The sequence below is a fragment of the Gekko japonicus genome, unplaced genomic scaffold (assembly GCF_001447785.1).
Source record: "Gekko japonicus isolate JY-2015 unplaced genomic scaffold, Gekko_japonicus_V1.1 scaffold1837, whole genome shotgun sequence".
Taxonomy (NCBI): Eukaryota; Metazoa; Chordata; class Lepidosauria; order Squamata; family Gekkonidae; genus Gekko; species Gekko japonicus.
Genome location: NW_015170941.1, coordinates 202,541 through 222,966, shown reverse-complemented (window position 1 = coordinate 222,966; position 20,426 = coordinate 202,541). Strand labels below are relative to the sequence as shown.

The window sequence follows — 20,426 nt, the reverse complement described above, 5'->3', positions numbered from 1 at the left end:
TTGAAAACCCTACGGGGTTGCCACAATTCAGTTGTGACTTGACAGTACTTTCCACCACCCCATTCAATGACCAAGCCAGAGAGAAGCAAACTTTTTGACAAGAGTGCTGAAAGATGTTCATGCACCAGCAAACCTTGGGGGAGGGGGATGACGGTGTACTTGATTCGAGAGACTTGGAGCCAGATGAGCCCTAGGGGCACTACTGGCAGCTCAGGAGCTTACCCAGTGCAGGTCTGGGATGCCACAACAGGTACAAATCATGCCTAATGACTATGCCGCCAGCTCTGTCATCACCTTAGGGTCTCACCTTGGTTGCTTGGAGGGAGAACTGGATCTCCATGCTAAGCAAAATGGTTCAACATGCCCCTGTTTGGCACATGTACCAGAGGCTGCCAATGCCTACCCCTGACCTAAACCTTCTTCGATTAGAATGGACTACCAGGATGACTATAAAGCTGAAACTGCCAGAGGATGTTGTGACGAACTGACCTCCAAAACCAGGATGCTTAGTGCACCAAAAGCAGAGAGCTAGGAGATTAGGGGTTAATGCCTCACTGTAAAGCCCAGTTTGATTGACAGGCTGCTGCCTGCGTGCACCCCCTGCTCTCTGATTGGTCAGCACCAGCTGAGGAGCGCTTTCAAAAGTATAGTCAGTCTTGTCAGAGAGAGTCAGTCCTTGTTTGAACTTTGGCTTAGCAATAGCAAGTCAGGAGGAGTGTATGTGTTGCCAGGTCCCCGGGGGGGGGGCGGGGATACCCATGCTCGATGGGTTTGTTCCCTGGTGGCCCGGATTGGGACACTGGGGGGAATCCCACCCCCAAAGTGCTGGGAGCACGGAGACAAGTCCCGTGTGATGACGTCACCCAGAGGTATGCTTACCCAGAGGTATGCTCACCCAGAGGCATGCTTACCCAGACGTCACCCAGAGGTATGCTCACCCAGAGGTATTCCTTACAACAACAATTGTTGTTGTAAGGAAAAAATGGAGGATGGGAAAACAATGTTGTCATCCACTTTTGGTCCCCTACTACGGAGAAAAGCAGGATATAAATATCTAAATAGAGACATGTGTAGCTCTTTTACTCCTTACTCTTATGAGCAGGCATACTGAGGCCCCGGTCACATGGGAGGTTTAGGGCCAGAAGAGGGATGGATCGGGGGAGCAGCAAACGGGCGCTATCCCACCGCAACATCTGGGAAGCGGCGCGCACCCGTCCCTGATCCGGCCCTTCAGGCCGAAAATCTGCAGGGAAAACAAACCACCTACAGAGGTGGACTTACCAGAAAGGCGCGGCAAGCGCGGCCGTGGGATCGCCGGCGCGTCCTTCTGCAGGTGCATCCGAGGCTCCTGGCCGAACTGTGCATGCGCACACATGCGCAGCCAGCTGCCTCAGTCTCCCATCGGTGGCTTCCTCCCCGGCATCTGATCCTGCCGTGGAGCAACGGTGTGGCGGCTCAGGGGATCTGTGTGATCCCGCAGCCGCGTGTCTCTTTTGGTGCGGCTCTGAATAGCCGCACTTTGGCCGTGTTTTTTTCTGCCATGTGGCAGGGGCCTGAGGCTACAAACCTTCTGTCCAGTCCTACAGGATTCATTCCTCAGCCCCTTTACAGGTTTCCCTGTCAAGCAGCCCAAGTGCAGGGGAGGAAAGATTTCTTTTTCTAACTGTCCCCAGTTACTGTCATCACTATATAAATGACAACTCATTGCTTTTTCATCACAGCAGCATCTGGCAACTGAAAATCTGAAAACCTGTTCTTCTTGGAAGCTGCCTTTGTCTTGCTGATTGGATTGGCAGGGGACAGTTGGGGATATCTGACCCTTTGCAAGCAATAAAAAAGGAGCACAGCATGTTTTTTGATTCTCTTGCCTTTTCATTTGTAAAAAAACTGTCAGCAAATTGGGGAAAGGCAGGGTTGTCTTATGTGTGTGAAAATACTGCTATGACCATCTAACCTCCAAATTGAATAATAACCACATAATATATGAAAAGGCCTTTCCAGTTGCTTCGTATCAGTCATTTAGAAACACAAGCTGCTGCTGTTCACAAATTCATCTGCTATTTTGTTCTGAGTCCTGAGCCATTATTGTAAATAACAGAACTGGTGTATGTAAGATTCATTGTCTCAAGCCAATGATATAGATAATTAAGTTCAGGAAAAAAGACTCAGGAGTTAGCAAATCTTTCCAGCAGCCAAAGCAAGCCCCCCCCCCATCAGTTGGCAATACTTCACACCATAACGGTGCCACAAGAGTTACCACATTATTTCTTTCACCTCTAGCCCTTGTTATGATTTATTGCTCCTACCTTGTGTATTGATAGAGAGCACTACATGTGATCATCTCAGTATGTGTGCCTGCTATTTTGGATAAATACAGCATCACACTTATTTCCCACCTTTAGTACACACAGTCAGAAACCCAGATGACTGAGGGTATACATTCAGGCATGTCAAAGCTGGAAAATGCACACATTGCCCTGTTCACACAAAATGGTGAACACATGTATCAAGAGCATACTCTCTCCAATACAGAATGCCAAAATCATGCCAGGAAAGATCACAGTGGTGTGAGAGGAAAAAATCCAATAGGTGAAGTTTCTGTTGCCATGGAGCTGCAATGATGGGGAAACTAACACCTGCTGAATTTCTTCCCTTTATGGCACAGGAGACCTCATTAGGAAAGGAGGTGGCAATTTTACCTGCACAGAAAAGTCAGCTTTGAGCCCAAAGAAATTTTCAGTGGCATTAGCTTTTGCCAACAAAATGTTCCAGGGTATAAACATTCATGAGTCCAAGCTCACTTCATCAGATACAAAGAGAGCAAAGGTTAATCTGTCTTTATATCAAGCAAAGTTGGAAGAGGAGTTGCAAAGAAGGGCCAACTGGATGCAGAGGTACAATGCAAAATTAATCAGATTGGTTCAAGCTGGGAGAGATGAACAGAGGTGGGAAATGCAGAAAATTAGCATCTGCAATGAGATGAGAATCCTGTGTCTTTATTCAGCCCTGGGGGGGGGGGGGGTCCATTGTCCCGAACTTGTTAATGAATTCTAGTTTGGCAGTCTTACATTATAATCTTCCTTTGAAACTGCTCCCATCTTCTGACCTGCACTTAGAGGTTGAGGGACCTTTATTCGATTTGTGTGATGAAGTCAGCTTTGACTGACAAAAGCTTATACCCTGGAAAATTTTGTTGGTCTTTAAGGTTCTACTGGGCCCAGGTTTGTTCTACTACTACAGACTACATGGCTACCCACCTGAAGATATCTTTTGCCAGTATTTTACATACCATGCAGGGTTAACACCCACCAGCATCACCATTTTCAAGGCAATTCTCTTGTGCAAATTCCATTTTTCTATTGATGTTGCCAAGCAAATTACTCCCATTAATAGCAGATGAAAGTCTTTGAAATAAGCAGACGCCACCTAAAATTAAAAGTCACTTTGTTAGTTAGATGTGTGCTTTTAAACTATCATAAAATCCAAGGTGCAGAATACACTGTACAATTTGTATAGGGAAGGTGTTTTGAAAACTAAGTGTATGAAATGGATTAGCAAAATAAAGAAATATAACCAATGCTACAACCCTCCTGTTTGCTCTTTAAAAACCACATGGGCCAGGAGTAGCCTATGAGATACAACTGAACTAATGATAAACTGGGAGAGTAAGGAAAAATGTAAAGATGGCTTTGTGGAGTCACAGTTTTTTGTTTTCCCTGTTTTGTTGTTAAAATATGGGTTATCATCCTAGAGTGGGTTTAAAAGATGAGTTATGAATGGAAAAGGTCACCACATGGTGATTTCCCCCTCCCCTTAGTCTTTCATTCTGAAATCTTTTGAAGATACCCACACAAGGCTTACAGTTAAACAGAGAATGAAGACAGCACGAGGGTTACCAACATAAATACACAAAATGGCATGGCTATCAAGAGCGTGGGCCTCCCTGCCACAACCAGGAGGGCTTGCTGCCCCACCAATGGACTAGTGCAGGGGTCATCCAGCTGCCATTTACAGTTAATCTACTGCTTGTGGTGGAATTATTGTCCAGCTTACCTTGTGGCTCAAATTAATTTACCTCAGTGATACTCCACCCTCTCCAGCTGATACCCAAAGTGGCTTACAGCATTCTCCTCTCCTTTGTTTTACCCTTACAAATACTCTGCGAGGTAAGTTAGGCTGAGATACTGTGACTGGCTCAAGATCACCCAGCAAGCTGCCATGACAGAGTGGGGATTCTAACTTGGGTCTCCCAGATCGCAGTCTGGCACTCTTAACCACAACACTGCTCTGGTTGTATAATATTAACATGGTAGTGTTTGGACCAGTGGTGGGCACAGCAAATGGCCACCAGCTGGAAAACCTGGAAGAAGAGCCTCCGCAGCTGATGTGCTCCACAGTACAGGACTCACATCAAGTGGGTAGGACCCCTAGACAGAGAGGCAGGGCCAAAGAACCTTTTCAAATGCTAGTTTATGAGGACTGGCAGATGGATAAGTTAAGCTGCACCATCTGTGTGCTCAGAGGATGGTGCTCAGAAGGAAGGAAGAAGAGGAGTTATGGAGGGGAGAAATAGTTGTATATATTGGCCTCTATCTTATCATCCACACACAGATTTTCCTATACGTCTCTTTGATCCTTCTGAGCCCTGGAAAGAATATTACTGAAGTGGCAGGACCTGTGCGGAGGGACAGCTATGTGGGTCAAGGAAGTGTTGTGAGGAGAGGGGTGAAATGGTATCTTCTGTGTCTTCCACAAGTGCATTTTCTTTGATGGAAGAAGAGGATGGAGCAATTTCAGCTCTTCCTCTCTTTTTTTCTGCAGCCCCAATGGCTATTCCTTTGCATGGGTCCACTGTCCCCAGATTCAGAATGGGCTGCTTGATAATCCAAGTAGATTCTGGTGGTAAACAAAGCAGCAGCTTCAAAATATGGAGTCTCTCTGTCTCTCCATATTTACCAGAAGTCCTGGGGAATGGTGTGAAGGTATATGATGCAGCAACATTACTGAAGCTAAGTAGGTCTGGTCTTGGTCAGTGCTTAGATAGGAGAAAACATGGGAACCCTCAATGAATTGGATAGACACTCTGCTAAAAGTAATGTTTTATGTTACCCAGTCAAGGCATACAGAAATGTGGCCACTGTGATCAGTCATGAAGGAGCTCTCAAATTTGTGGGTAGATTCAGCTAACTTTTTGAGAGTCTCATATAACTATATGGCTAATCATCCAAGACCATGATGGTATCTTACTTTGGAAATGGCAATGGTGGAAATCCTTAGGGGGGAAACCCATAAATGGTGGTAGTAATATGACCTTAAAATTGCTAATGGCATCACTATCCTTAAGAATGTTCTCATGGACTAGCTGTTTAAAAAGATTTAAGTAGGGTTTGCCAGCCGTCTGGCAACCAGTGGGGACCTAGGGGGCATTCTGGGTATGAAGGCATTATTTCACTTCAAGCAAAACACCCACAAGTCACACCACTTTTGTGTCTTCCTTGAAGGTGATGTAATGCAATCACATCAATGGCAATTTTCCCCCCTGTCGCAGCCTGAGCTGGGAGCTATAGATGAATGTGGGTAAATGGCATCCCTAGCTTCAAGGCCTTGTAGGGTTGCCAAGTAAGAACTGAGCCGCAGCGGGGGACTCCCGGCTGGCGGCTGGAGCGCATGCACGCCATAGAGTTTTTCCTCGGGTGACCGTGGCACCACCCCTAGTGTGCCCGGCGTGCCCGCGTCACTTCTGGGTGACGTGCACATTGGGGTGGAGTCCCCCCCAGGGCCCGATCCGCCGGCGGCGGGGAACGGGCCTCTGGGGTGGGGGTTTCCCCGCCCCCCGGGGGGACTTGGCAAGCCTAAGGCCTTGTAGTACTAGAATTTATAGAAACTGCATTGTATACTACTGTTCCACGTTTGGAATATCAAACATACGAACAAATAGGATAGCAGAATGGGAAAAAATAGGAATCTTACCTCTTTGGAAGCCATAATTCCAAACATTGGGAACATTAAGGCAGGGAGTAGAGCTGAAACAGCCAGGGGCAATGCTTCAGTAAGCCAAAAGATTGCCACCACAAACAATGTGTATGCACATTCCGCTTCCTAGAAAACAGAAAGGTAATTAAAAGCCAAATTAGATTTACATTGAAGAGAACACTAGCAATCAAAACACAGAGAGTGAAAAAAAGAAAAAAACTCCCAATCAATATAATAATGTTTTACTGTACTATTATAATGTTTAGTAGGAGAAGCCACAATTGTAGACTGGAATCTGGAATAGCAATCCTCAGTGTGGCATCCATGGATGCCATGGTACCTGCCAATGTGTTTCTTCATGCATACTTGCCTCTTGAATTTTTAAGATAAAAATCCAATGGGTCTTGAATGGAAGGGGGTGTGGGGGGGAAACAGGGAGCTTTGGGTTTCTCCAGCCTAGAGAACTGACAAGCAAAGCACTGAGCACAGCCAGGGCAGGTGCACCGCAACCATGCACCCTCAACACAGACTTTTGTATGTCTCTGAGTTATCCAACCTCTTCCTGTGGCGCGATTCATCGATTCCTCGTTTAAGCACATGGGAAACAAACAGCATAAAAAACCCCACGACTCATCCACTGTTGCGTCTGATCACACACTGACAGGCTGACCCACAGCTTCAATGGGAGGTGTGATCTCTCAACTGCAGGTCAAATTCCTCCAAAGGAAATAGCCTTGCTCCCCCCCCATTTTAATTGGCATGTGTGATCGCACCCTAAGAGTTGCAAAGCTGTTAGGCAATATCACTTTTGAAGATATTTAACAGTGCCAGTAGAGCTGGGTTTGTCTATGTTTGACACAAGTTACATCTCCTAAGTACTATTCTAACTAGTTCCTTCTTTTTTTTTTTTTTTTGCTTTCTTTTGCTCCAGGGGAAATTATTTCTTACTGCTGGCACAGACATACACCACTCTACTTTCACTTCTCTTAGGATACCCCTAATAGTTATTCCATTTGCAACAATCACCCTAAATATACTTAACCCTACATTTGCATGCCGTACAGCAATAGATATGATATAGCCTTGCTAGAAGTTATTGCCAGTTCTGAAATGCAGGATTAATTTCATTTCAAAAACTCACATGTCGCCACCTCTAGCGTATCAAGCCATATAATATAAACCAAATCGCCACTCTTATCACTTAATTTTTTAAATTATTTTTAACATATACAATATAAACAACATTTTCAATATGATGTACAGGTTCAGTGGTACAACCATTAAACATTGTGTAAACAACATAATTCTAGTGCACACTCAGTAGTAATTTGTAAGGAAGGAAGACTGTTAGCATTTGCTCAATAAAATGCAGTATCTATATATTTCTTTGGAATAGCCCATTTCTTGTTCGGTGATTTTGTAATGTAATCAAAAAAGGGGAACCATTTTTCAAGAAACTTGGGAAGTTTTTGATTGCTGTTAAATGATACCAGTTGGGTAGCCAATTTATCTGAAACTGCTAAGTCCCACACTTTCATGAACCATTGAGTCAAAGTTGGTGATTTTTTAGATTTCCAATTTTAGCGATTAGAGTCTTTGCGGCAATAAGGAAAATCAAGAGAAGATCAGTTTTGTTACTGAGATAATTATAAGATGGCCAGTAGTTTAGCAGTATAGATTCTGGTGTGAAAGGGATTTCGATATTTAATATTTGTTCAGAGTATCTTACTATTGTTTTCCAAAACATCATTATTGCAGGGCAGTCCCACCAACAGTGATGAAATGATCCGAGTTGTCCACATCCCTTCCAGCAGTGTGGATTTAGTGTAGGTATTATATGAGTTAAGCGAGTTGGTGTTAGGTACCATCTCGCGTGTAATTTAAAGTTCTGTAGCCTAATGTTGAGTGCAGGAGTTGAGAATAGATGGTTGGACCAAATAGATTGCCATTGTTTGTTATCCAGTGTTATGCCACAGTCTTTACTCCATGCATTCTGTATTGTTGTTGGCTGCTCCCATGATTGTTCATTTAACAATTGATATAACATAGAGATAAGGCCTCTAGCTGATTGATTGTTTTTTATGAATGAAAGATTCAAATTAAGTATGAGGACGAGTCAACAAATGTGTGGTATCAGGGTTAGTAATGAAATGTCTAATTTGAAAGTATTGCATCCAGGTAATCTTGGAGTCAAATTTTGTTTCCAATTGTGTTTTGGTGAGAATTTGTTTTTTATGGAAAAGGTCTCCCAACCTAAAATGTCCTTTTTCTTTCCAAATAGAAAAGGTAGAGTTACATAGACCTGGTAGAAACCATTTTTGTCTTAGAAAGACTGTTAATGGTGATGTCGGTGGAGCTAGTAATTTACCAAATTTGTCCCAAATTTCTAGGGATAATTTTAAGAATGGATTATGAGGTTCTATAAATTTTCTGTGTCTAGAGAATGACCAAATCGTTTCAAAAAGGGCCCCTGACTGTAAGTTGTCTTGTTTGATATGTACCCAATCTTTAGATATCTGTGGTTGAGCATAAAAAGCTATGGTCTTCAGTTGTGCAGCCAGATAATATTTCTCTAAGTCGGGGATGCCCAACCCACCTTTTTTCGTTGGTTTAATCAGAGTGCTGTAGCTAATTCTTGATTTCTTATTTGTCCAGATACATTTTAAAAAGATTCTGCGCCAGAGGTTAAAAGATTCTCTAGATATTTTAATGGGTAAGTTTTGAAAAAGGAAGAGGAATTTTGGGAATATAAAAGATTTTAACAAGTTGATTTTTTTTAATAGTGAAAAATTTTGCTTATTCCATTTTTCAAATGTGTTTTTAGTTTCCATAACAAGTGCAGTGAAATTGGAATCAAGAAGATGAGAAAGTTTTAAAGGTAAGTGTATACCCAGATATTTCAGTGTCTTTTGTACCCATTTAAAGGAAATGTAGTTGTTAAGGTGTGTTGTTGTTTACTATGTAAGTATATAGGGTATATTTCAGATTTTGTATAATTGATTTTGAAACCTGATACTTTGCCAAAGTTTTCAATTTGATGTAATAATGGGGGAAGAGTTAATTCAGGATTGGTGATATAGAAAACTACGTCGTCTGCAAAGAGACTGAGTTTATATGTTTTATCTTGTATCACCATTCCAGTAATTTGGTTGTCATTTCATATTACATGTGCTAGGGGTTCTAAAAAAAGCGCAAAGAAAATAGGGGACAACCTTGTCAGGTTCCTCTTGAGAGAGTCAAGGGGTTTTATCTATAACTGTTTGTTACAATTTGTGCTAAGGGATTATTATATATGGCTGAGAATGAGTTCATGAAATATGGTCCAAAATCCATGTGGTGGAGAATGGCTTGAAGAAATGGAATCTCTACTCGGTCAAACACTTTTTCAGCGTCAAGCGCCAAGATTAGGGAGGTGATTTTGTGAGACTGGCCATAATTAATGAGGTTTAGAGATTTTCTGATGTTGTCTGTAATTGAGCAATTTGGAATAAATCCCAATTGATCGGAATGTATATAGTTGTGTATTATTAAGTTTAATTGTTGGGCTAGCCCAAAAGAAAAAAGTTTGAAGTCGTTATTCAGTAACGAAAATGGGTCTGTAACCTGCTGGATCTAGTTTGTCTTTGCCAGGTTTGTGTAGTACAATGATCTTAGCTTCAGACCATGTTTTAAGTAGTTGTTTCTGTTGCATGACATTATTGCAAGTTTCAACTAATTCTGGAGCTATTGTGTCTGCAAATTTTTTATAGAATTCGGTTGGTAGCCCATTATTTCCTGTGGCTTTGTTTGTTTTTGCTGAAGAAATCATTTTTGTAAGTTCTGGTATGGTTATTGGTTGCTCTAAAAAGATTTGTGTTCATTTGTTAACTTTAGATTAAAATTTATAGACTTCAGATATTGATCGAACTGTAGATGGCCTTTCTGCTTACCCCACAATTTGTGTTAAATTTAAAATATTCTTTGATGGATGTTTTTATTTCTTCAACATAGGCCCCGGTCACATGGGCAAGAAAACTGCGGGGGGGGGAAGCGTGGCTGTTTGCCCTGGGGCACAATACCGCGCGGCTGCGGGATCAGATGAAGGGGGCGGAACGAGCCGCGGCCTCTGGGAGGGCCATGCAAAGCCCACTTCGGACAGGGTCCGTGGGCCGCTCACAAAGAGGGGGAGTAACCCACCAGATCCCCCCTCCCCACCAGCAGCCCTCCCTCCCTCCCCGGGACACGCGGCCCGCTCTCCGCCTGGCCGCTGCCGCTCACCCTCATCGCAGCCTCCCCAGTCCTCCCTCGACCCCAAGGACGCCTTGCGACAATGTGAGCATGCGCTGTTGGGCGCTTCCGGAAGCATGGGGGGAACAACCCGGCAGGCACCGGATGCCACGGGAGTCGGCAGGGGCGCGATCAGGTGCCCGCTCTTGCTGCACAGTTCCCGGAAACTAGTACCTTGGAGGTACTAGTTTTTTACTGTGCGGCATCGGCGGGAAGCCTCTGGTGAGCCATGGGAGCTCTACGCTCCCCAGATGTTGCAGCGAGATCGCGCCCGGAAAGTCCGCCTATCTTCCGTTGATCCAGCGTTGCTAATGCTCCGTGTGACCGCAGCCATAAGTATCTTTTTGTAATAATAATTTGTTGAGGGTCCACGAAGGATCTTTACTGTCTGCTGTTTGCGATGCTACTGCGCATGAGAGCCAAGCGTGATCAGAAATAGTTTTTACTCCAATCTCTGAGAAAGATATTTGATTTAATAGTGATTTTGATACTAATAAAAAATCTATACGGATGTAAATGTTATGTACAGAAGAGAAATAAGTAAATTATTTGTCTCCTGGTTGTTGTTCTCTCCAGACATTTCCTAGTTGAAAATGTTCTAATATATTAAACAACTCTGTGATTTTACCAAATTGCCACTCTTGAACAAAGGTCAGGGTTGTAGTACAGTTTGATTGCCCAATACAGAGAGTGAATATGGGGTCACCATGAACTTCTATTTAAGATGTGTACTAAGAAATATGGATGATTTACTTTTACTTTTATATCTAGGGTTGTCAGGTTTGGGTTGGGAAATACCTGGAGATTTTGGGGGTGCAGTTTGAGGAAGATGGGTTTGGGGGGAAGGAAAGGACTTCAATGGGGTATAATGCCAAAGAGTCCATCTTCCAAAGCTTTTTATATTAGAAGGAACATTAAAACAAAAAAAAAGACAGATTGATATTACTGCTTTGAAGTCCCAAGGCTTATTCCCCAAGTAAGTTCAGGATTTCATCTTGAATGCTTGGTGAATATCACTCTAAAATAAAAAGCACAGTACATAACTTACAGAGCTAGACAGTTTCTCATTCAGACATAGAGTACCATAAAGTTTTAAGCCCAAACGCTAGAGCATCCCCCGACAACATGCTCAGCGCGATGACCTTTAGGTGACGTTGTTGCGCTGGGCACGTTGGCCCAATTCAGGCACTTTGGGGGTGGAGTTCCCCCCGGTGGCCGGATATGGGCTGACGGGTCAGGGGTCCTTAGAGCACACAAACTCCCACCTCCCCAGGGGACCTGGCAGCCCTAGGAGAGAGTCAGTAACAAACAGTTCTCAGCAGGAGCAGGAAAGAGCCCTAACTGAGCCAATCAAGAGACAGGAAGGAGACTATTTGAAAATAGTATGAAGTCCCTAAACTCAATATGCTAACTAATTGTCCCCTCTGCTGCCCCCTGCAGGATGTTCTTGCCATTTTCTTTATCTTTTCATGATAGACCTCACATATTCCAAAACTGGGTTCTTTCCTTCAGCCCTAACTATTCCTATTGACCCTGGACAGAGTGGGTACAGTAATCTACTACTTCTACCTTTGGTTATTAAAGGTAAAGGTAAAGGTTTCCTTTGCTCGAAAGCTAATTGAATCCAATTCTAGGGTTTCCAAGCCGAAGAGTCAGCGCTGTCCAAAGACGTCGCCATAGTCATAGTCATGACTAAACGCCGAGGCACATGGAACACTGCTACCTTCCCACCAAAGTGGTACCTGTTTATCTACCCACAATTTCTTGCTTTTGAACTGCTACGTTGTCAGGAGCTCAGGCCAGAGACGGGAGCTCACTCCGTCATGCAGCACTTGGGTCTTGAACTGCTGAACTACCAACCTTCCAGCCGGCAGTCTTAACCACTGAGCCACCGCAGCTCCCACCTTTGGTTATTAGGGAGATATTAATCTGGAAGGAGCCTGATGTCTTCTTCCCTCACCCCCAGCTTTTCATAGTGATATGTCCTTTATCTTAAAGATAAAGCTGCATCAGATTGCAAGCAAGTCTGAGACACCTGAACACCATAGCACTTTTTAAAAAGTTTCTATTAAAATATTGCATTCAAGCAGAAAAGCAATAGGTGTGAAAGGTGCTGTTAACTAGTGGGAAAAGGAGCAATTCAAAAGCAAATGGAAACCTTGCAGTAAAAGTTAAGAATGGGGTGCTTTGTACATACACACAGAACAGCAGGTTAGTTTGCACTGGAAGAGCAATGGCATGGTAGAAGGTGAGTTGGAATTTAAACTGCCTGAGTACTCAGCCACACCCCTGACAACACAGCTCATTAGCATATTAGGCCACACCCCATGCCTTCCCTTGGCTTGCCCGGGCAGCCCCTTGAAGGGAAGGGAAGGCAGTTAAAGGCAGTTGTGGGGTGCCCGGGCAAGCTGGCCCTTGGACAGGCTGGGGAAGGCACGGGGAAGCATTTACCTCCCCGATCCTTCCAGGGGCCCCCAGCCCACCCGCCTCAGAGTTGCTGGGGGGTCGCTCTCCAGGCCTTCCCTCTGTAGCCATGCACGCAGAGGTTTTGGCTGTAATGGGCGTGGCCAACTCTGAAGCCAGCCAGAACTTGGTTCCTTTGCGTTCCTGCCCAAAAATAGCCCTGGGTAACACTAGGCAACTGGCCAGAAAGAGTAGACAAAAGCAGGCTTGAATCCAGCTCGAATGGTTTATACTCCCTGTCTGAGGGTACACAACAGGCTGGATCCAACACAAAATTTCCACTTGCACTATGGTTTTTAACTTGTTATGTGATGGGTTTTATACTACTCTGTTTTTTGTTGTTAGCCAACTTGGTGGCCCTGATTGGGCTGAAATGTGGGATATAAAGCCTCTAAATAAAATACATCAGTAAATCCAACATACATAATTCTGTCCATCCATTCTATCCTCACAACCATCCTGTGAGGTAGGTTGCTCTGAGAGAGTGTGACTCGCTTATTCCCAACTTCTCAGTTTTCACTCTGTTGAAGGGGAGTGCCAAAAACCCTTGGCCAGGCCCTGATTCCTGATCCAGTGTGACAAAAGAAAAAAACTAATGATCATGGGTGAGTTATAGGTAGTAAGCCATGTCCCAGTTCTGACGAGCCGGGCCGCTCTAACACCACCCCACCCGAGCAACGTGCCACAAACCCCGAGCTTACCCTGCCTAGAAAACCCAAACCGGGTGAAGAGGCCGAGGTCCCGGAGGCAGGAGACAGCGAGGCAAAGGGGTGCCGGGCCATGGCGCAACCCCTTTCCCATAGGGCACGTCGTCGGGTGCGCGGCCAAAGGGCGGGCCCCGAGACAATGGCGCCGCCGGAGCCGCCCCATCCAAGCAATGTTGGGCCTTCCGGGCGACGAGCTGCAACCCCCCCTCCTGCTCCGGGCGTGGTCAAACCAGCATGCCCGGGCAGAGCGTCTCCCCTTTTATAGGGAGGCGGGACTACCCAAGATGGACACCTCTCGTGTCCAGTGAGAGGGAAGAGAGGGAGGGATCAGGTATAAAAAGGGAGCGAGAAAGGGAGACCGGCGAGGAAGGAAACTGGAGAGTGGAGGAGGGGGTCGGGGGCAAGACGTCAGAGAGAGAGACGACGCTGCGGCCGTCCCCCCTAACTCTCACAGGGGCACAGACTTGACCATGGTGATGGAACCTGGTAGCCGGCCCAATTTCTGAGGTCTCCCATTCCCCTGTGTAGGAGGGGTCGGGAACTCGTCGAGACGGTTGAAGGGGGCAGGGAAGAACCCCTCCTTCTGGCTGGGGCGCCACAGCCATTTATTTATTTTTGGCTGTCACAGCTGAGTCGTGGTGATACTGTGGGGTTTGGGCAAGAGACAAACAGAGGTGGTTTGCCATTGCCTGCCTCTGTATTATGACCCTGGTATTCCTTGGCTGCGGTCACACGGAGCATTAGCCACGCTTCCCACTGAAGATGCGGGGTAAAAAACTAGTATGTCCGAGGTACTAGTTTCCAGAAACCGCGGGGCAAAGGCGGGCGCCTGATCGTGTTTCCGGTGTTAGGTCGTGGCATCCAGCGCCCGCCCATGTCCCGTCGCTAAAAGGTTTTTCCCCCCAAGTCTCCACGGGATGTGCACAAGCACCCAACGGCGCATGCGCACACTTCGTTTAAAAACAAACAACACAGCCCCCTCCTCTTTTCCGTACCCCCTTCCACTCCTGGCTTGGCCTGCTCGAGAGGAACTCTCTGCACCGGGCGACAGTGGGGGAGGTGCAGGGGGGGCGTGGTGGGAGGGCGGCCTGGCTGAAGCTCCTCCTGGATGGAGGACACAGTTTGCATTCCTTCGCAGCCCTGGAAGGGGTTAGACCCGCAGAGCTTTTTGCTAGAGAGGCCGCTTCTTTGCCGCACCACAGGATTGTCCTGTGATCAGCACCTCCCCCCTAACCACAGGACCTGGACAGGACCTCTACGGGACATCTGATCGCGCAACCGCGCGTTATTTTGCTTCGGGGCAAACAGCCACGCTTCCCCCCGCATTTTCCTGCCCGTGTGACCGGGGCCCTTGGTGGTCTAACTTCCAAATACTGACTAAGGCCAACCCTGCTTAGCTTCCAAGATCTGATGAGATGGGGCTAGTATGGGCTATCCATGCCAGGGCATATAAGCCATATAGTTAGGTTACTTCAAAGCAGCATTATTTAAACCCAACAGGAAACATCTACATCTAATTTAAACATTTCATGAAAATAGGAAGAATGATCGGTGCAGTTCCAGTCTTCTTTTCAGTGATGCAATTAATGTTCTGATTCCCCTTTCCTCTTTTATAATGCAGTTTTACAACAGGAATTTTCCACTAAGATTGAACAACAGTGACATCTGATCTGGACGTCCACATGCACAGAAATAATTCCAGTGCCAATTCCTTCTATGCCAAAAGAACATGCCAAGGAAACCTATACTAGATGCGGGTTTTTCATTAACAGATATATTTCATTAATATCAAATCTGCACAGTAATGTGAACTAAACTTGAAATGACCTTACCGTCCTCAAACTGACAGGCCAATCATGCATATTTTAGCTCAGGACGTAATATAAAAGCCTTTGCCAGTACCTGGGTAACTAAAAAAGTTATTTCAATTTGAGAATCTGAAAATATGGGCTGTGCCATATCAAAGTTTTCAAAAACTGTCAAGATTTCAATCCACTGAAATTTAGTTTGCCTGTTGAAAATATGCACAATAAGGGTATTTTACGTTGATTAAACATTTGCCCTTTAGCCATCTCAGTCTGGCTTTGGGCCTAGTTTTGGGACCAAGACAACATTAATCACTCTGGTGAACTATCTCCAGCTGTAGTTGAAGAAGGGTAATGCTTCTCTTTTGCCAGTGTTAGAACTTCCTTGAGTCTTTTGATACACTAGAATCATAAGGTTGGAAAGGGCCATACCGGCCATCTAGTCATACCCTTTGCTCGAGGCAGCATCAGCCTAAAGCATCCCTGACAAGTGTTCGTCCAGCTGCTGCTTGAAGACTGCCACTCTGCCAGTGAGCAGGAGCTTACCACTTCCCATGGCCGCTGATTCCACTGATGAACTACCAAGCCCTGTGGCACCCCACTGCACACCATCCAATCAGATGAAATTTCATTCACACAATTACTCTTTGGGTACAGTTCTCCCACCCATTCCTTATCCACCTAACTATCCTAGAGCCCAGGCTACAGTCCTCCAGTTTACCCATCAGAACATCATGGGGATCTCTGTCAAAAGCTTTACTGAAATCAAGGTAAACAACACTGAAGGCATTCCTATAATCCTGTAAGCCCATCACTCAATTAAAAAAGGAAGTAAGCCCATCACTCAATTAAAGAAGGTTGGTCTGGCAGAACCTGCTGGGGACAAATCTGTGCTGACTGCCCAAGATCACCAAGTTGTCCTTCAGTTGCAGATGCTTGCAGATGGTCCCCTTTAAAATCTGCTGCAATATCTTCCCTGGGACGGAAGTCAGACTGACTGACCTATAGTTTCCTGGGTCATCCTTCCTCCATTTTTTTAAGACTGGGAAAACATTCAGTCTCCTCCAGTCTTGTGGCACATCTCCTGTCCTCCAAGAGGTTTTGAAGATGATGGACAAAGGCTCTGAAAGCTCTCTGTAAAGTTCTTTGAGCACTCCCGGGTGCACACCGACTGGCCAAGGGGATTTGTACACATCCGTTGCAGCCAAGTGCCTCTCAACAACCTCATTGTCCATGTCAATCAGCAGCCCGGATGCTATGCCTAATGTACTATACACTGAATTATCAAATTCTCTTGACACATTTAAAGGATTATGAGGGAGAATACTCTGATGGTTCTAATCCTTTCTGTTGGGAAGCATTATTTTGTATCACTGTTTTAGCTGTAAGCCAGCTCAAGCAAGTTTCTGGAGAGGCAGCATATACGTTTTCTAAATAAACAAATAAAATGTAGTAATTGATGATGCCATATTTGTCCTGCACTGTGTCTCCCCAGATGCTTTATCTTAGACCTTTGTATGAGTTCATTTGTAGCTTTGGATCTGGCTGTCCTCAATATGATGGTGTCACTCAGGCCAAGTTAAATGACATGCCCAACACATGCAGGGTTAAGAATGTGCGACAAGAGTCACAGTCAGATGTACATCAAAGGAACTCACCTTAGAAAACACTTGTTCACTCAACACTACAAAGGAGTGTTGTGAGAGAAGAGGAGTTTCCACTTTCCCTTCCACCCCACTTTCGCCCGTGGAAAGAAAGATGTGGGGAGGCTTTTTGGCCCATTTCTCTAGTGCCATATCCCCTCCTCTGTTGGGTTATCAGAGTAGGCTGGGGTACTCTCTCTATATATATATCTTTAGGAAGCCACATAAGGCAGCATTGTGTCTTCAAGGTACCTTTGGGTAAGCACTGCCTTGGAAATGATGAAGCTTTTAAGTACTTTTTCTCAGATATTTTCAGAGAGGTCAGCAGATAGATTTGTTTGTAGTTTGGTTGATGCTCTTGTTTTAACTGTTTTTGTACTTTGCATACGGTGTGAGCTGTTTGCAGAGAGTAAGGAGGGATATAAACTTTTAAATACATATTAATTCAGCTGTGGACTGTTATCACCATCTACACACACATACAGACTTGATCCCAAGGTTTTCCACTCTCTTCTGGCACACTACTATTATTGAGCAATAAACTCTCTTCCTTTTGACTTGAATTAGCTTACCAATTACAAAAGCCTTTGCAGAAAGCTCCAGAAAAGATTGATTCTTTTTTAAAGAGTACTAAATTGACCATAATGTACTTTGCGTTTAACACAAGCTTTTGAGAGGAACACTTTCTGACTCACCAGAAAGAGGAGAAAGGGGGTATAAATTGCCTTTATGTGAACCGTAGCCTATTCAGTTGGGAAACAGAGAGCTTGTTTGGTCAAAAATTACAAGTTTCCTTCCTCCCCTCAAGGCTCCAGAGCTTTCCTGGGCCTGCCCACAGTTTACTAGTGTCTTAAAAATAATCTTTGGGAATGTGTGTTTGGGAACAGCCAGTACAGTATAGTGGCATCATCACCAATGACTACAACTGAATGATATGTCAGGGAATGTGAATGTGCACCTGAGGACCAAAAGCTGTCTTGAGGCTAAGTGGGTGGTTTCGGGTTTTTTTCCTCCTCATATATTTATTTACAAAATTCATATCCCACCTTTCTGCCCTTACAAGGGCTGCCAAGGCACCTAACAATCGGATGCACTTTGTTTTCCTGTCACATGAACGCAAAAGATACAATGAAAGACTCAGATGCAAAACCCAGCTGGTAAATGTATGGCAGGGTGGGATAATGTATGTTCAGGTTTATTTTTATTCTAACACCAGAAACCTCAAAGCCCTACTGTGTTTCAGCAATCAAAATCTTAGCAATCTGACCACCTCCCACGGCCATCTTGGGAAATATTTTCCAAGGTAAACTGTGTGTTACAAATTACTTCCAATGTTCATGCATTCTGGATATATATGTAGGTCTATTTATTTAGAAAATTTAGGTGCCACTTCTCCAGAGACCTTATTGAGGCAGCTCGCAAAATAAAAACAATGCTATAAAAACAGCAGCAAAAGAATTAACAATATTAAAACAAGTGTTTTTATTATTATTTCAGTACAAACATACACTCAGTACATATACTCATACATATCTGTATATATACACAAAGCAAATTCTTTTACAAGAAATTGTAATACGAAAACGGGTATATCTTGTCATATATTTTTTCATGCCAAAAATGAATAATATCCAATATTTAGTAAATAAATCAAGTTCCATAGAGTTACTGCATCTTGTACCATTTCAAATAGTCATCAAAAATCTCATCGGGCACTAGCCAAACATAGCCACTGCTTCTCCATGCTAGAATGGACTAGAGCACGCAAGGACTTAAGCATTCTAGCATGGAGAAGCAGTGGCTATGTTTGGCTAGTGCCCGATGAGATTTTTGATGACTATTTGAAATGGTACAAGACGCTTGATTTGTAAAATTGATTTTTCTACATCGTGAAAAGAAATAAGGACAAGATTGTGTCAAGAGTACTTACTTCTGTTGAAGTGACATTCACGAAACGAAGAGAAGAATCCGGAGCCTTCGTTATTTGGCTACCTGTTGCACTGTTTGCATTTATATATTGTTGTTATATTTGTATTTTCATCTATTTCACGTACACTTTTGCATATTCTATGATATAGAGTTTCCCTGGCTTTTTCCCATATGCTGTTTTACCTTACAAGCTAAGAGGTCTCTTATTTTGCCTTCTTAAGACTAGTAGACAGTAGTCTAGGAGCAGCTCTTTCCTTATGCCAATCCTATTCTTCTGTGATTGTAATTTGCAAATCCTTTCCCCATTTTTAGTACAGCTCAGTGGGCTACTGTCCATGTTAATTAGCCACGAATACAACAATGCAATAGTACCTTTGATATTACCAGACAACAATAATTCAGAAGATGTTTTAGATCTTAAACCTGCATATTTCCTTAAAAGTGTTGATTTCCCCCCCATCTTTATCACTACCTCTTAATATAATAATATATATTGATATTGACCTGTAGTTAATGTCTCTAAAATATTTCTCCAGTTTTGGAGATTACATAAATTAAACAGATCTTGTATCTGTGCATTAAAGAATATTGATGCCATTGGTGACAAACTCAGAATAAAGCTATCCTCTAACTCAGGGGTGTCAAATACATGGCCCGGGGCTGGATCAGGCCCCTGGAGGGCTTCTATCAGGCCCACAGTGGAACTGGCTGTCTTCTGCTTCTTCCAGTTCTGCTGCTGCTGCGTCATCATAGGTTTGCAGCTTACAGATACACACTTGAACAGCATACTCAGGATTGCAACAGCACAGTCATTTTGATGCAATAATTCATACTATACTAAATCAGATCATTCAATTTTAAACTAAGAAAAAATTCCAAATATTGATTATCTTTAACACATCTGTACCATTTTATCATTTCAGCTAGCCTAACTGCCTTTTCATATGTAGTAATATGAGGTACTCCCAGTCCTCCTTTAATTCCTGATCCTATTAGAGTTTTCATAGCCACCCTAAGATGCTTCCCTAACCAAATGAATTCTTAAAATACTTGTTCCCAGGCCTTAAAGATATATGTTTTCACAGGTAATGTTAAATTAATAAATAAATACAGGATCCTGGGTAAAATATTCATTTTCAGTGTTACCAGTCTACCAAACCATGAAAGAGCTAGAGTACACCAAAATACTAGCTCCAGTCCTCAAATAATTTTTGGTGATTATATTCTACAATAGAATGAAAATCTTGTTTGAACCAAATTCCTAGATATTTTAATTGGGTGCACTGCCCATGGAATGGAGCAGATCTTAGCAATATCATTCTTTTGCATTAAAGACATATTTAAGACCAACTATTCCAACTTCCCTAAATTAGCCTTAAAATCTGAAAAGGCCCCAAATAAAGGTATCAAATTCATAACTTCCACAATGGAATGTCTTGGTCTAGACAATGCAAGTACTACGTCATCCTCATATAACCAAATCTTAGCCATCGATGTGCGTATTTCTTATGCGTTTATTTGCACAATTTGCCTCGGGTTCTTTATAAATGAAAAATCCTGATATTTTCAGTATCTTTCCATGCTAAAGACTGGCAACAATACTAAAGCAATCGGGTACGGGGTAACATGGTGGCTTACAT

At 43.8% G+C, this 20,426-nt stretch overlaps 1 protein-coding gene across 1 annotated transcript in view; it reads right to left on the bottom strand.

Moving 5' to 3' along the window:
* Positions 1-20,426, bottom strand: part of SLC13A1 (solute carrier family 13 (sodium/sulfate symporter), member 1) — a 122,450-nt gene that overhangs the window by 45,173 nt on the left and 56,851 nt on the right. The window contains 2 exon segments of the mRNA XM_015418878.1: positions 3,290-3,426; positions 5,971-6,099. Coding sequence (XP_015274364.1) covers positions 3,290-3,426; positions 5,971-6,099 — 266 coding nt within the window.